At 37.0% G+C, this 18,579-nt stretch overlaps 1 protein-coding gene across 1 annotated transcript in view; it reads right to left on the bottom strand.

The window, feature by feature from the left end:
* The window catches only part of LOC110097995 (zinc finger protein 830), a 43,969-nt gene that overhangs the window by 20,030 nt on the left and 5,360 nt on the right, over positions 1-18,579 (bottom strand). The window contains exon 2 of the mRNA XM_020824687.2: positions 3,021-3,120. Coding sequence (XP_020680346.1) covers positions 3,021-3,120 — 100 coding nt within the window. The remainder of the gene's footprint in view (positions 1-3,020; positions 3,121-18,579) is intronic.

Genomic DNA, 18,579 nt, shown 5'->3' with positions numbered 1-18,579 from the left:
AAAATCAACCCAGCAGCTCACGGAACCAAGGCACCAGCAAACAGGCGGAAATTTCAAAGCAGCACAGTAACGGGAAAAAGCATCCCATTTCGGAAATCAGCCCCTTATTAATTCTGAAGGAATAGATACAGGAAACATTGGTAACTCACGGCACCAAGGAGCCATAAAGCAAGCAGGGAAAAAGCATCCCATTTCGGAAATCAGCCCCTTATTAATTCTGAAGGAATAGATACAGGAAACATTGGTAATTCACGGCACCAAGGAGCCATAAAGCAAGCAGCCCGCCAGAATCCAAAGCAGCAAAGCATCGGGAAAACAAAGACTGGCTGAATTCCCAAAGGAAAATCAATAACTTCCCAATGAATTCTTAGCATAGAATTCAACCCCCATAAAATACAAGCCACGAAATCCCAAGAGACAAGAAGAAAAGGGGAAGGGATAAGGCCACTCCAAAAGTAAGCTTCATAATGATGTACCTTTTTGGATATTAATGAGCTACTAAACTTCATCTCAAGCAACTTAGAGATCAAGCTCAAAACTGAATGCTCCAAAACAACCAACCCGTGAACCACCAGCAGCCAGGGACTAATCGAGCCAGCAAACCAAAGGTCAACCAAGCCATATGCACTACCTACCATGATCATTGGATGCTTTCCCATCATTGGATAGCTAAAAAAGAAAAGAAAATAAAATATACTATTGTTCAAATAAAATAAAAAGTACATAAATTCTTGATAGCATCAGCTTTGCAAGTTCATTTATTTGCCCTCTTCATTCACATTTTTGTCGATCAATTTATCCTCGGAAGGAGCTTGTGCATCACTTATTGAACTATCACTCTTATTCTCCTCAATCATTCACATCTTCAATTTTCTTATCCTAAACTCGTCACCGCTCCAATAGCTTCTTCATCCCCCGGGGTAGCAGTTGTCGTGATCCCTCCTTATTTTCCCCATGTATCGAGGGTGAGAATCGAACCTTTCTTCCGCCCACCTCACATAACTTGATTCCCATGGCTCGGCTTGTCCCCCCCTTCTCTGATCGTCCACTCCCCTTGCCCAAAAGATCTCCCACATTGGTCGATCACCCCACCACCTCCATCACAAAACTTTTCTTGTTGTCCCCCCCCCATCTGGAAACACTATTTTGCCCCTATCAGATCCCTAAGAGGTGTCTCTTGATGAAAGGATCTCTCTTCGTCCGATCTTTTTTCCTTCATGTTTGACCAAGGGAATCCCAATCAATCTTGATTAGAGTTAGCAATTAGAACAATCGATGAGGTTTTGGATCGCATCTCCATGAGCTTTCACATCATCTCCTCCATAATTTCCTTTCTCTTTGATTTTGCCCTAGGAATCGTCGGTGAAGCTTTAAACTGCATCTTGATCTTCTTTATCATATCCTCCAATTTCTCAAAGTGGTTCTCAAAGCGGTTCTCAATGGATGAGAGTCTTCCTTCCATAGTTGAGATCTATCCTTTGATGATTGAAAACTTTTCCTTCATCTGGAATTTGATTTGTTCCACTTTGCCTTCCAATGCATCCACCTTCTTTGTTATCATTTCTCAAAAAACCTTGCTCTAATATCAATTTGATACACCTTAAAATTAAAAACAACAAACAAAAAAGAAGAACAGCATAGGAACACAAAGATAGGGATGATTTTTTTATTTCTCCTTCAAAATTAAAGCAAGATAAAATTGATCTACTATTTGAGAGGTAGATCAGCTCCCCCACAAACCCTAGACTCCGCTAGGAACTCACAACAAACATTAGGAAAATAAACTCAGCAATCTCCTCCCTAAATCATATACAAATTCCCTCTTAAATAGCCCTAGAATACCATAACACAATTAGAACCTTCCTAATCAACATAAGCATAATTTAGGAAACCTATCTAAATAAATAGAACCTTCCTAATCAACATAAACATAATTTAGGAAACCTTCCTAAATAATTAGACATGATTTAAGAAACTTTCCTAAACAATTAAATATGATTTAGGAAATATTCCTAAACAATTAAACATATTTTAGGAAACCATCCTAAATAATTAAACATATTTTATGAAACCTTCCTAAATAATTAAACACTTCCTAAATAGCATAAACACAATTAGGGAACTTTTCTAAACAACTCCCCCCCCCCCAACTTTTCTAAACAACCCCCCCCCCCCCCTGATTAGGAACCTACCTAAATAATTTTTCTTAATTAGGAACTTTCCTAAGCAACTCTCTTGATTATGAACATACTTGTCAATGGCAAATGGCGCAACACGGCACAAAGTTCCCCGTGGAGTAAAATTAATTATAAAAATCATTGTATGAATCAGGTTTTAGAGTATCAATCAAGTTGGGTAAGGCTTGGTTGAATATGTTTGTGGTCCAAAGTCCAAATCATTAAAATGAGTTTCAAGTTTATCCAAAATTTCTACTAAAATAGTCTAAATAAAGCCTAATAAAACCTAATTAAACTATTCTAATCATATCAAATAATTTTAAAATTAATTATTACATTATTTTATAAATTAAAATATATAAATATTAAAAAGTAATTATAATTATATCAAAAAATTCCTAAAATTCAAATTGCGTGTGCCGTGTGCCATATGCACACATGGCGCACGCCAACATGAACATGTGCGCCACGCCGCGCCATGCGCTATTGACAAGTATGATTATAAACCTTCCTAAATAGCTCTCCCTTCATGTTTCTAGTTTTTTTCTTAATAATGGTTTAAAGTTGATTCACACCTTTTCTGAGATTAAATTGGAGAAAACTTACTTCCAGGTAATAAGATTAAGTCTTTAAGAGAAAAAAATTAGTGAATCAACTGGATGTAAACTTTTTAGCTCAATCAGATAATCTTCAAATTTGTTCTTCAATAGGAGTGATTCTGGGAAGAATATAATATCATTCAAGCTTGCCAGGTGCAATGTGCACGCTAACATAGAGAGTAATGTAACTAGGTACAAATGGCATGATAGAAAAAAAGAAAGAGAATAATAAAAACTTTTTCACCTCGTGGTGCTTTCTAGAAGCCTGGTGTGCTGGCCACAATGAATCTGATCTCAAAGCAACATTGCAAACTCTGCAAACTGGTTGATCATCTTCATTATACCTGTACATGAAAATCACTGATGCCCGTCATCACAACAGTGCATTTCAAAGAACACTCGTTATCAAAGACAGCGTATGCAGCATTACGGGTGTATTCTTCATGGTCTGCAGTTGCTGGAACAAGAACAATGACCCACTTGCGTTCTTCAAGATTTAGGCTTCGTTTGAGACAGCTTTTTTAATGCTTCTAAAAGCAGCATTATAATACAAAAAATAAATTTTTGGTACTTAAAAAGCTACTTTAAGAAGCAATAAAAAAGCCGTCCCAAACTAAGCATTAAGGTTCAAAAGAATTCTAAATTTATAGGCCAATAGTTCAAGGTCAAAGTTCAAACATTTGTCATCACCATCTAGACTATTGCATGCAATAATATAAATTTGCTACATATGGCTTGTTTATTGCAGCAACAAAGAAGGCCAACAAAATAAAAAAAGCAGAAGCCGACACAAATAACAAAGAACGCGGATGTGTGGTGACTGTCTGATGCATGCAAATTTCAGTTTATTTTCATTTTTTATTGTAATTTGAATATTATAATTTTTTTAGTTTTTTTTTTTTTTTAATGCTACCTATGATGGAAAACATTCAATGATCATGGTAGGTAATGCTTGGGCATGGAAAACCTTGGGTGTGCTAGCTACTTGGGTTCTTTGGTCTTTGGGCTGCTGGTTGCCTCTCGGGTTAGACCTTGGCTGCTCGGGTTTGGGTTGTGTTCTTTGGAAGCTACTTGTTTCTAGCTCATAAATGCTTGAGCTGATGTTTAGCTCATTAATATGAAAAGGTATTCCTCTTATTAGCTCATTAAGTGGAGTTGGATCTTTGCCTTTTCCCCTTCTCTGTGTCCCCCCGGTTTCTTCCTGGTGTTGTTTCCCGTGGCTAGTTCTTTCTCTCCCTTCTTGGGTGATGGTTTTGGTTCCCTGTGCTGCCCCTTCGGTTTCTCCCCTAACTGCTTGTACCGTGGCTGCTTTATCCGATTTTCTGTGGCCTTTTCGAGTGTTGTTATGGAATGATTTTTGGCCTTCTAGTTCCCCTTACCTGATTGGTTCGGTTGGAGGTTGAATGGTTGTTTGGCTGCCCCCTTCTCTTATAAATTGGAGATGTTTTAGACATGAGGTTGTTGAATATTTGAGTAAAGTCTCTATAAAATTTGAGGGTTTCTTCTTCCTTGGAAAAGCTTGAGAGCTTATTCCATTTCTCTCTTCCTCCTCTCTATTTCGTCTTGGGCCTCTAACCTCTTCTTCTCTCCACAAGTTCCACTCCACTTGTATCCTTCTTCTTGAGCTATTGGAGGTGTTTGTTGGCTGATTTGGTGACATTTGCCGGAAGAGCTTTGTTGGATGTTGGACATTGTAGCTGTGGTGGACCCTTGATTTGCAAGCCCTTAAGCACTTATCTTATTTTACCTACTTTTCGTTTCATGTGAGGAAACCGCTTGCCGGTTATTCTGAGGATGGTGTTTTTTATTTTTAATTTTGTTTCGTTTGTTTGCTTTCATTTGTTTTGGTGTTTATTTGGATATCTGCATTCTAGTTTGAATTGAGTTTTGTTATACTTGTCCTAGTGTTCTCATACCTTGGCTCTTTCTTTCTAGTTTGCCTCCATCATTGTCAAACACTTTACAAGAATAAACTGAATAATCAAACTGATGAAAATGGGCTTTGTTTTCTCCGAAATGGTTGGAGGAACGGCAAATAAGTCGGAAGCAAGAAAAATAGCTATTTCAGTTTATGTTTTATCCAAAGTCTAATTAACAAGGATAAAAAGATCGTAATGATGAGATCTGTGCCTTCCAAGCCATTTTGATTGCAAACAACAATTCGGAATGCCGACACAAGCATCGCGAATACCATCAGATTATGCAACATAAAGGTATTAAATTTGATATCTGCATAAGACATATTAGCACGAGCAGATATGATTCATTAAGAAGGCAAATCAGTAAAACCTACATGTATCTAAATCACGATAATGATATCAACAAAGCTTGCAAAGAGTAGAACCAACTCATCTTCAATAATAACAAATTCACTCTCACATTCCAATAACAAATAATAAAAGCTAAAGCCGTTTTGTTTAGAGAAATTGGAAATATTTTGAAAATAAATTAGGTGGTAAAAGCTTGGGAAATAGTTCCCTCTTTTGGTGTTCTCAATGAGCTATGAACCGGGAAAAAAAAAGCTCAAATGTCTTTTTGTTAAGAACATGGGAATACAATTTTGGGCAATCTACGGCAAAAAAGACTTTTAATGTGTTATTTCATACTTAATTATAGAAATTTTTTAGAGAGGTTACATGAATCAATTCGTCAATCAGCTTTTCTTTTTTACCAGTTTGGGAAAAAAATCCCCTCCGTTGGAAGGAGTTCGATCACCTAAAAGCACTCACCTCACTAAGAAACAACTTGGAATCACAACCTTCCGCTGGAAGGAGTTTGATCACCCAAAGCAATTTCCTCACATAGATACAACTTCGATTCACACATGGGCGGAGGGAGGGGGGGCAAGGGGGGGCACGTGCCCCCCCTAAAAAAAAAAAAAACAGTTTGAGAGGATGTGTAGACTAAAAGGACCGGCCTTGGAAAAGCATAAATATTAATATGTAAATTTAACCATCAAGCAAAGGGAATTTGGCCATCCACCATTTTTTTTTTTTTTGATGTTAACGCCACCCTCCTATATGTATATTTAGATATATTTTAAATGTGTTGTCCTCTACAATTAATATATTTCCTTCATTAATATATTTTTATTAAAATCTCATTAAAAAAATTACAAAAGTTTTAGTTAAAATCTTTAATTTTTATTTGAAACTTTACTTCAAAGTATATCAAGTAAATTTTAGCTGAAATGGTATTAAAATGATTGAATTTAAAACTTACTTAAATTAGTTGAAATGAAAATATTTTAAAGAATATCGAGTAAATTTTAGCCCTCGACCCAAACGGCCTGCTTCGTTTTCCCCTTTGCTCATCTCTCACGACTCGCGACTCACGACTTCGAGTACGACTTTCATTTTCCCTTTCGCTCCTCTCTCACTCCCAAATGGAGACCGCCCGTGGCAGATATTTATGTCTTCTATAAGCTCTAAGAGTCATGTTATTTGCATTTTTAATTTTGATCTTACATCTCCTCTGGCTGTAGTAATAAGACGACAAATAGAACTATTTTTAATTTAGCCCCCCCTGAATAAAATTTCTGGCTCCGCCACTGGATTCACACCGTGTAAACCATCTAAAATAAGATCTAAAAACTAAGACATTCCTGCTCAATAACACCGGCTGCAAAACAACTTCATCAGCATTGATGAATAAATTTGCTAAAACCAATCTTGGTTAAATTAATATGCTAAAATTTAATCATGCTACATGTTTTAATTAAAAAACATGGTAAAAAATGAAACGTATTCATTTCCAACTAGTTTCAAGCAATTAAGAGTTGATTTCAAGCAAAGTAATTTCTACTCCCTCAATCTGCATTACTGATTACTCACTAAATGCAAGTTTTAATTATGCATTGCCATTTACTCCGCCCATCTGCCCCACAATTCAGGTTTCAGGCATCCAAGTTACAGGAATCCAACTAAAAAATAATATGATTCACACGTCATGCTTGTGATATTATAAAGGGGATTTTAAAACAATAATATTCAGTCAGAACTTCATAACTCCCCAACAATTTATTCTCGAGTAATAGCAATGCATCATCATCATTAATATTATCCCAATTATCTGATTTCGGCTTTATAGATTCTCATTTTTCATCAATTCATACTGATAGTTGCCTAAAGACGTTAAACATACACTTTAAAAACCATTTGGGACCTCTATTTATATTCCCTTAGTTCTAACACTTGCCTTTCTCAAGACTGACATTAATTTTAGGAGAACGACCACCAAATGGTTGACAAATGAGGCAATCGCTTGTCGCTGTTACTATTTAATAAATTGATAGCCATCCTCAAGGATTCAAAGCTAAAGAAATCTTGCACTGAGTATTCAATAAAATCCGACAACTCTAAATTCCACTTAAGGACACACATAATTAGCATGTGGATTGGCTAGGTATGTGATGCAAGCACACTAGTTAGAAAAGCCAAAACAAGGAGCACAATGGGCAGAACTAAACCAAGCTCGATTCAAATAGTAGCAATCATCTATAACATCCAAAATCTGATGAAAAAAACTAGAAGAAATTAAGTCAAAAGAAACAAAGAAAATAATAATAATAATAATAAACGCTATCCCAGACAACCGTCAGAGCGGGTTCCTCACATGCATCGAAATATAGGTTAAAGTTAAATAGTGCTTAGGGCTAGCAAACCGATAGTCCACCACAGCAAGATTGTCCAACCGTCCAATCCAAACTCCTCCAGCAAATACTCCCAAATCAGCCAACAAACACCACCAAAGCTCAAGAAGAAGGATACAAATGGAGTGGAACTTGCGGAGAGACGAAAGACATAAGAAGCCGAGACGAAAGAGGAGAAGCTCGCAAGCTTTCCTAGAGGAGAAGGAGAATGGAACAAGCTCTCAAGCTTTTCCAAGAAGAACCCTCAGGGTTTTAGCAACTTTGCTCTCCATAATCAACTCTCATTCCCTCTCAAAACATCTCATATTTATAGGCAAGAGAGGAGAAACCAAACAGCCCCAAAAACCCTTCATATTCTTAATTAAATGAGAGAAATGAAAAGCCAACAGCCACTTTACTTCCTTCCCCCAAATCTATATAGGAAACAAAGCACCACAAGCCACGAAAAAGCCCCCAACACCCACGAGAAAGCAGCCCAGCCAGGGACCCGAAGAGGCAGCCGCAGGAACCAAAGAGGCCCGCACGGAATCGAGGCACCAAAGACACGGGAAGGCCACCCAGCACAGAAAACCAGCAGCCAACCATGGAAACCAAGGGGCCAAGTCACGAAAAACAGTCAACCGTGGAAACCAAGGAGCCAAGGCACGAAAAACAGCCAACCGTGGGAACCAAGGGCCAAGGCACGATATACAACCAGCACATGAAACCCAAAAGCCAGCCACGGAAACCCATGGGACAAAGGCAAATTTTAAAGAAGAAAAAGGGACGAGAAGGGACAAGACCACTCCAAAATGAATCCAACTTATGAGCTTACCTTAGAACATTAATGAGCTATGTAGTTCTCCCATTGAATGAACTAAACTTCAGCTCATCATTAATGAGCTAGCAACTTAGCAATTAAGCTCAACTCCAATGAACCATCTCCTTCCAAACTTCACCATAAGCCCAAAACCGTAGACCATAAGCCAACCCGAGAACCAGCAGCAGCCAAGGACTAATCAAGCTAGCAAACCAAAGGTCTACCAAGCCCCAAGTACAACCTACCATGATCATTGCATGGCTAAAAAAGAAAAAAAAAACATAAAAAACTACTTTAACATACTAATGTTCAATATAAAATAAAAATACAGAATATTTGATAGCATCAATTCCCCCCTGGTGGGAAATTCTCATCTCCTTATGAGAAAGCTTCAGCAACTCTTTCATAAAGCTCCAAATTTCAATTTTTTAGATCAGCAGCATCAATCCAGGTGCAATCAGTTAATGGTCGATTACTCCATTTGACCAAAAACCTCTTATATTCACCATGTCTTGTTTTAGTGACTTTCATATCAACAACATCTTCAATCTGATCTTCAGATTTTGCCAAAGGAGTAGAGAGTGGCAAAGTTTCAATGTCTACAGAATCATCAGAATTTCCTTCATATAAAGACAGGTCGGAAACATTAAAAACAGGAGAAGTGCCAACAGTAATAGGTAGATCCAGCAAGTAGGCATTAGTGCCTAATTTTCGAAGCACACGAAAAGGGCCAAATTTCTTTATGCTTAACTTTCTAAAAGTACCAACAGGAAATCGTTGGCGACGAAAGTAAGCCATAACCAAGTCACCCACATTGAAATTCACTTCTTTTCGATGTTTATCAGCAGTAGATTTGTACTTAGCATTAGCCTTTTGGAGTTTTTCAAGGACCTGTTTTTGGACAGTCTTTATGTGGTCAAATGTTTCAAAAGCTTCAGCACTAGTTTTATTAGGTAAGGGCAAGCAGTTTCTATCTAAGATGTGAGGAATAGGTTGTCCATAAATAATTTTAAAAGGAGTTTTTCCAGTGGAGCGATTAACAGAATTATTGTAAGCAAACTCAGTCTGAGGTAATACTAAATCCCATTGAGATAGTTTTTCTCCAGCAAGGCATCTTAACAAATTTTCTAAGCTTCTATTGACAACTTCAATTTGCCTATCAGTTTGAGGATGATAGGTACTACTAAATTGAAGAGTAGTTCCAAGTTTTGCCCAAAGAGTTCTCCAAAAATGACTCAAAAATCTAGTATCTCGATCAGAAGTAAAAGTAAGAGGAATACCATGAAGATGAACAATTTCTTTAAAAAACAAATCAACAATGTAAGAAGAATCAGAAGTTTTCTTACAAGGAATAAAATGTGTCATTTTGCTAAATCGACCAACAACCACAAAAACAGAGTCAAATTTTCGAGAAGTAACCAGCAAACCCAAAATGAAATCCATGGAAATATCCTCTCAAGGTTTGTTTGGAATAGGCAGAGGATTATACAAACCAGAATTTTGTGCAGTTCCTTCAAAAGTCTGACATATTTTACATTGTTACCAGCTTAGTAATGTCCTTTCTCATATGAGGCCAAAAATATTTTTCTTCAACCAAAGCAATTGTTTTCCCTTGCCCAAAATGTCCTCCCAAACCTCCACTATGCAATTCTCTCACAAGTTGTTCTCTTAAAGAATTCTTAGATATGCAAAATCTAGTTCCCTTAAACAAAAAATCTTGATGTATAACAAACTAAGTAGAAGGATCAATTCCAGAAGCAAGACAAGAATCCCAAATATTTTAAAATCAGAATCACTTGCATAAGTATCTTTCAAAAACTCAAAAGAAGTAACAGCCGGAAAAACAGTTATCAACAAGTGAGAGCTTCGAATTAAAGCATCAGCAACCTTATTCAAAAACCCAGTTTTATGTTTGATATGAAAAGAATATTCTTGTAAGAAAGAAACCCATTTGGCATGTCTTTTGTTCATATTTTTTTGTGAACCCAAAAATCGTAAAGCCTCGTGGTCAGTATTTAAAATAAATTTCTGTTGAATCAAATAACATCTCCAGAATTTCAAAGCTTGAACAATAGCATAAAATTCCAAGTCATAAGTAGAATATCGAGATCGAACATCATTTAGAAATATGCAATAGGCTTTCCTTCCTGACTCAAAATAGTACCAATACCAACATGCGAAGCATCACAATCAACTTCAAAAACTTTTTCAAAATTTGGCAGACTAAGAATTGGAGCTTGACTCATTTTGATTTTGATAAGTTGAAAAGTTTTTTCAGCCTCAGGGGTCCATTTAAAGACCCCTTTTTTAAACAATCAGTGATAGGAGCGGTACAGAACTGAAGTTTTTAATGAATCGACGGCAAAAAGATGCCTCTTACCTCACTGATATTTTAGGAACATGACAGCTCTTTATTGCCTCAATTTTCACAGGATCTACTTTGATTCCCTTAGCAGACACAATGTAACCCAAGAATGTCAAACTTGAAGTCATAAAAGAACACTTCTTTAAATTGATATACAGTTTTTGTTCCCTCAAAGTTTGCAAAATTTGTTTGACATGAAAAAGATGTTCAGATGGATGAATATTGCAAATCAAAATACCATCAAAATATACTACCACAAACTTTCCAATAAAAGTTCGCAAAATATGATTCATTGTTCGCATAAAAGTACTTGGAGCATTTGACAAACCAAAAGACATAACAAGCTATTCATACAAGCCCTCTTTGGTTTTAAAAGCAGATTTTCATTCATCTTCAGGTCTAATTCTTATCTGATGATACCCACTTCTCAAATCAATTTTAGAAAAAATTTCGGTACCACTTAGCATAGCTAGCATGTCATCCAATCTAGGAATTGGAAATCTGTATTTGATGGTTATTTTATTTATGGCTCGGCTATCCACACACATCCTCCAGGTTCCATCTTTCTTAGGAGTAAGCAAAGCAGGCACAGCACAAGGATTTAGACTTTCCTGTATTAAACCCCTTTCTAACAGTTTAGACACTTGCTTAGAAAACTCTTTATGTTCATTTGGACTCATTCTGTAATGTGAAAGGTTAGGCAATGTAGCTCCAGGAATTAAGTCAATATGATGTTGAATGTCTCTCATTGGGGGTAAACCAGTTGGTAACTCATCAGGTGTTAAATCAGAAAATTCATTAAGCAATGATTGTATTTCTTTAGGAATCTCAAGAGTTAAGTCAGTTTCTTTTCCAAGCACCAAATATACCACTTCAGACCGTGTTAATTCATTTGTGTTCAAAAGCAATTCAGGAGTGGAAGATTTCGCAGATTTCTTGTTCTTTGTTGATGGGTCAGAAATGTTTCTTTATGAAAAAAGAGTGAACTCCTTGTTATCTTTAATTAAGGTATAGGTGTTCTTTTCTTCATCATGAATAGTTTTATGATCATACTGCCATGGACGACCCAAAAGGATATGACAGACTTCAAGAGGTATTACATCACAGACAATTTGATCACACCCGAAGTTCCCATAGAAGTTTGAGATTGAACTTTAGCCCCACTAGTTTGTCGCCGCTTATATGTTTCAGTTATTTTGTTGCTTCCCTGCAAATGTTGTTTTTCAATTTTCAAGGCCATGCGATAAGCTTCATCTAACTTAATGACATGATGCAAATTAAGTTGATCGTGAATTGTCCATTTTAACCCATTAAGATATATGGTTACAGTTTTCTCAGATTCATCCAAATCATTTATAGCTTGCAATTTAAAAAAGTTTTCAGTGTATTCTTCAACAGTTTGATTTCCTTGACACAAATTATTAAATTCTTGAAAGAGAGTTCTTGAATGATCAGAAGGCTGAAATTTTCCTTTCATTTTTTCTTTCATCCTATCCCAAGTTTGAATTTTTTCCTTACCTCACCTTAATATATTGTTTTGTAAGTTTTTCCACCAAGTTTCCCGTTAGTTTTAAACTTGCGAATTTGACTTTTCGATTATCCGGAATTTCTTTCCATTCAAAAAATTGATCCATTTTCTCTACCCATCCGATGAATTGTTCAGGTTGTAATTTTCCTTCAAATTTGTGGACATCGATTTTAATTCCGTAATCCCAGTTTCTTTGTCGCCTATTTTGATTTCTAAGTTCCTCATCCTCACTTTCAGAAGTTTGAACATTAAGATTAACATTAGCTTGATTGACATTCAGATTAGCAATTGCTTCAGCTACCTTGTTGATTTGTTGTTGCAAATTATTCAATTGTTGCATCATTTATTGTCAATCCCCTTGATTATTAGCCATTTATTAATCATAAAAGAGAAAGACTCCCACCTACCCAAAAATAAGCGAACTTGCTCTAATACCAAATTTGATGCAAGCACACTAGTTAGAAAAACCAAAACAGGAGAAAAATGGGCAGAACTAAACCAAACTCGATTTAAATAGTAGAAATCATCTATAACATCCAAAATATGACGAAAACAACTAGAAGAAAGTCAAAAGAAACAAAGAAAATAATAATAATAAATGTTATCCTCAGACAACCGTCAGAGCGGGTTCCTCACATGCATCGAAATGTAGGTTAAAGTAAAATAGTGCTTAGGGCTAGCAAACCGATGGTCCACCACAGCAAGATTGTCCAACCGTCCAATCCAAACTCCTCCAGCAAATACTCCCAAATCAGCCAACAAACACCACTAAAGCTCAAGAATAAGGTTACAAATGGAGTGGAACTTGCGGAGAGACAAAAGAGATAAGAAGCCAAGACAAAAGAGATAAGAAGCCAAGACAAAAGAGGAGAAGCTCGCAAGCTTTCCTAGAGGAGAAAGAGAATGGAACAAGCTCTCAAGCTTTTCCAAGAAGAACCCTCATGTTTTAAGCAACTTTGCTCTCCATAATCAACTCCCATTCCCTCTCAAAACATCTCATATTTATAGGCAAGAGAGGAGAAACCAAACAACCCCAAAAACCCTTCATATTCTTAATTAAATGAGAGAAATGAAAAGCCAACAGCCAATTTACTGCCTTCCCCCAAATCTATACAGGAAACAAAGCACCACAAGCCACGGAAAAGCCCCCAACACCCACGGGAAAGCAGCCCAGCCAAGGACCTGAAGAGGCAACCGCAGGAACCAAAGAGGCCCGCACGGAACTGAGGCACCAAAGACAAGGGAAGGCCACCCAGCACAGAAAACCAGCAGCTAACCGTGGAAACCAAGAGGCCAAGGCACGGAAAACAGCCAACCGTGGAAACCAAGGAACTAAGGCACGGAAAACAGCCAACCGTGGGAACCAAGGGCCAAGGCACGGGATACAACCAGCACAGGAAACCCAAAAGCCAGCCACAGAAACCCATGGGACAAAGGCAGATTTTAAAGAAGAAAAGGGGACGAGAAGGGACAAGACCACTCCAAAATGAATCCAACTTATGAGCTTACCTTAGAACATTAATGAGCTATGTAGTTCTCTCATTGAATGAACTAAACTTCGGCTCATCATTAATGAGCTAGCAACTTAGCAATTAAGCTCAACTCCAATGAACCATCTCCTTCCAAACTTCACCATAAGCATAACAAAACTGTGGACCATAAGCCAACCCGAGAACCAGCAGCAGCCAAGGACCAATCAAGCTAGCAAACCAAAGGTCTACCAAGCCCCAAGCACAACCTACCATGATCATTGGATGCCTTCCATCATTGGATAGCTAGCTAAGAAAAAAACATAAAAAACTACATTAACATACTAATGTTCAATATAAAATAAAAATACATAATATTTGATAGCATCAGTATGTTATAATGTCAATAGGATCATAATTGATAATGGGAGCTCCATCATTATTCTATTCAAATATATTTTTTTAGTCTAGCCCTACTTAGGAAAAAGCTTCAGGTAATTGTAGGGTCACTATATGAGTTCAACAAGCATCCACACCTAATACATGCATTTCTACTCTTTGCACATGTCTAAATCACCCAAGGCTAATTTTAATTATTTTATCTTGAATAAATGCCAATCTAATCATTTCTTTAATACAATCAATTCTTAATTGATCCTTCATAATTTTGGCACAGACCCATCTTAATAATTTCATTTACTCCACACAACTTAAATGTAGACTACTTTTTTGTTGTCCGATATTTAAAATGTTCTCCTAGGATTATATGAGGGCATTTAAAGAATATTAATAAAAATATTTTAGAAAGTAATATTTAAGATTTTAAGATTTTGACTGAGGATAATAAGCTTATATTATGTGGGAAAAGTAACTAGTAATATAAAAAGTGCTCCAAATGGTGTGCTTGCAATATCAAAAGAGAAAGCTACTAATAATAAAAATAATTGGCAGTGGAATCAAAATGTGTAAGAAAATATCAAAAACTTAGAACTTTGTTATATCAATTTGTCTAGATATAAAAGATTGGATAATTGTAAAAGATATAAGGGGACCCTTGAGGAATCCAAGAAAATAATATGCCATGCAGAAAAAAAAAAAGCTTTTAATGAATTATATAATATATTAGATAATAAGGAGGGAAAAATATGTATGTATAAGTTAGTCAAGTAAGATAGGAGAAATAAAGATTTAGAGTGCTTTTATTAGAAGGGGATATTCATCAAAGGTGGATGAGGTATTTTGATAAGCTTTTCAATGAAGATTGTGATAATTCAATTAACTTTAATGACCTTTGTACCATAAATGAAAATAAAGATTTTATTTTTATAGTCGAATTAGTAAAACTAAAGTTAGAGAGGCTTTAAAGAAAATGAAGTGTGAAAAACCCGTCGAACTTGATGATATTCCAATATATGTGTGAAAATGCTTAGAAAATGAAGGAATTTTTTGGCTTACGAATCTTTTCAATATTATTTTGAAGACTAAAAAAATATCATATGAGTGAGAAGTGTGTTGATTCATATTTTTAAGAAAAAAGATGGTGCATAAGAGTATGCGAATTATAGAGGAATTAAGTTAATGTGTCATATATAAAATTATGGGAGAGAGTTATTGAGCATAGGTTACAAGGTGATACTAATATTTCTCAAAATAAATTTGGATTCATGTCGAGTAGCTCTATTATAGAAATTATACATTTATTTAGAGGTTTGAGGGGAAGTAAAAAGATGATCTACATATGATATTTATTGACTTAGAAATCTGATAAAGTTCCAAGTCAAGTGCTCTGGAGAATTCTAGAAAAGAGTGAAGTTAATAATGTTTATATTCAACTCATTAAGTATATGTATGCACGAGTTGTTCCTTGTGTTCAAACACAAGGTGGTTTGACCAAGTATTTTTCTATTTCAGTTGGACTACATCAAGAATCAGCTTTAAGCCCGTATCTTTTTGCTTTAGTCATGGATGTTCCTACTAGACATTTGCAAGAGGATGTACCCTGGTGTATGCTTTTTGCTAATGATAATTCTTATTAATACAACTAGAGAGGAAGTTGAAGGAAAACATAAATTATGAAGATCAACCTTAGAGTCCAAAGGTTTTCATTTGAGTAGATCTAAAACCAAACACATTGAGAATAATTTTAGTAGTAATAGATCTAGTGGGGAATTGTGACTTTAGGCGATCAAGTCGTTTATAAAAGTATAAGTTTTAGACATCTCGAGACTATTGTTCAAAGTAATGGTCAAATAGATGAGGATATTATTAGTAGAATTCAACTTGGATGGTTGAAGAGGAGGAATTCATCAGGCTTGTTGTGTGATAAAAAAGTACCCCTCAAACTTGAGGGAAAATTATATAAGATGGTGGTGAGATTTGAAATACTTTGTGGCACATAATATTATCCATTAAAAGAGAAGCATAAAATTAAGTGTTGCAAAGATGAGAATACTCGAGTAAATGAGTAGCTTCACCCTTGGAGACAAAATGTGAAACGAGTATATAAATGTGAAGGTTGTGGCTCAAGTGATAGATAAGATTCGAGAGAGTAGCCTTAAATGATTTGGTCACATAAATCGTCGGCCTTTCTATGATTTGGTTAGAAGAAAATATGTATTAGATTTGGCCTATGTTAAGAAAGGTAGAGGTAGACCTAAATAAATTTGGTTAAAAATATTAAATTTTATTCTCTGTTTAAAATTGCGCAACGAGAGGCGCGCCTTGAGGCGCGCCTCTGCGCAATTTTGTCCAAAAACGCCCTGAGGCGAACGCAATTCAGGGAGATTTTGAGGCGTACGCCTCACAGTAGCTGAGGCGCGCCTCTATTGCGTAATTGCGCAATTTAGAGAGAGGCGTACGCCTCAGCCAAGAGGCCCCACCCACTTAAAATGAACATTTCATTTCCCCCACACCCGTTCGGCCCTCCTCATTCCCGAAAATAATCGCCCGTAAGCTCCTGTTCGCGGAAAACAGAGGAGCGCGCACGGTCGGCCTCCAATCCCGCCGCTCCTCCCGCCGGCGCCGCCTCTCTCCGGCGAAGTGGAATCTTCCGGCCGCCCTCTAGGAGTACTCCACATTGAATTTTAGGTATTTTTATTAAGTTTAGGGACATAATTTTATTGCATCTACTTTCTTATTTTCCAATATTGCTATTATTTTCCTGCTAAAATCCTTAATTTTTCATTTACGCAATTCTGTGTTCGTGAGGCTTACGCCTCAGACCGCCTCGAGGCTTACGCCTCGCCTCACGGACGAAAACCGCCTCGAGGCGCAGTTACGCAATTTTAAACCTTGGAAAATAGTAGATTTTATTGCAAGAAATCAACTAACGGAAGAAAAACAAACAAGATACATTTGATCCTCAATTCGAGAGAATGATCGATCTCTCCAAAATCTCTAGATGCCACTAGAGCCCAAAGAAAACCTAAATCTCAGAGATCTCAAATTTCAACCAAATTCAAGATGCCCTAACCCTAAGAAAACAAAGTATTTAATGCATACAAATCAAAAGGAAATCCCTAAGCAATCCCTACATTCCAATTTCCCTCTGAAATCCCTCAAAAATCCTTCCTAAAATGCTTTGTTTACTTTGGCGTTGCGTGCAGCTAAAGCAGGAGGTGGAGGCTTCCGCCTCATTCGTGCCTGGGCCGGTCCCGCATGGACCGGCTAGACCGGTCTAACAATACTCCCCTCCCGAAGATCCACCTTATCCTCAGGGCGGAGATATGCTCGTGTTCCCGTGGATGTTGCCATCCTTGAGGTAGCTGAAAATCCTTACCAAATTGCTGAATTAAGGGTTGCCCTGAAAGAGAAACAACCCCTCCCTCCTCCATCTTGATACATCCAACTTGTGTAGTCCCACCAGATAATCTTCTCGCACCTCTTGTAGGCTCCTAACCATGGTCTTAAGAGATATCATGGCTTTGGATAGCCCTGCATCTCCCCTTATAACCACCTTTCTCTCATCCACCATTAATTCCATCATGAGTGCTCCCCAATTGTCCTTGGCTTCCCCCAAGGCTTGCAATCATTTCATTCCCAAGATAACATCAATACTTCCTAACTCTAGTTGGAGAAAATCCTCCCTTATCTGAATCCCCTGGATGGTCAACACCACTCTACAAATCTCATGGCCTTTCTCCACCTTCCATGTACCCATCATCACCCCATAATAACCGGTGTCCACCAATTTCACTCCCAGTTGGTTGACGACCTGAGTAGAAATGAGATTATGGGTAGTCCCACTGTCAATCAAAACGACCACCTCCATGCCTGCTATTTCCCCCTTAACCTTCATTGTATGATTCAAAGTGAATCCTACTACTGAATTCAGGGAAACCTCGGCAAGATCCAAATGCAACTTCTCCTCCATCTCTTCCTCTAACTCTCCCTCACCTCCCTCAGTTTTCTCGTCATCACAGACGGTGAGAACGTGAAGAGTTCGATCATTGCACTGATGTCTTGGCGTATACTAAATCATGTTTGAGCTTGGCTCGAGCTTAATTCAAACTTTTATGTGGTCTTCAAGCATGATTTGTTTAAATTCATGCTTATTCAAGCTTAATTGGAGCTAGGCTCAAGCCTGGTTCATATTGTGATTATTAAGCTTTCAATGAGCAGCTCATTTAGAAAAATAAACGAGCCTCGTTGAGCTAAAGCGTGTTAAGTTTAGAAAATGAAACTTAAACTAAGCAAGCTTTTACAATGACCATTACTTTCTCGAGCAAAGCTGTTCCACATGGAAGATTTGCTCGTAAGTCCTTCCTTCTTATTCACACACCTATGCCTTTTCCTGTCTTTTTCTAACAAATTTGTCCTCTAGGGTTTTAGAATTTTTTTGGGACGAATTTCTCTTCTTCTTTGCACTAGTTGGTCCCACCAAAGTTTTCTCCAATAAGCTCTCACCATCTTCCTCGCTTCTTCTCCATCAAGGGGGGTTTGTGTGTGAGAAATTAATCTTAATTTATAAAACTAATTAGTTTTATAAATTA

This window comes from Dendrobium catenatum, unplaced genomic scaffold (genome assembly GCF_001605985.2).
Source record: "Dendrobium catenatum unplaced genomic scaffold, ASM160598v2 fragScaff_scaffold_576, whole genome shotgun sequence".
NCBI lineage: Eukaryota > Viridiplantae > Streptophyta > Magnoliopsida > Asparagales > Orchidaceae > Dendrobium > Dendrobium catenatum.
This window is presented reverse-complemented; position numbering and strand designations above follow the sequence as displayed.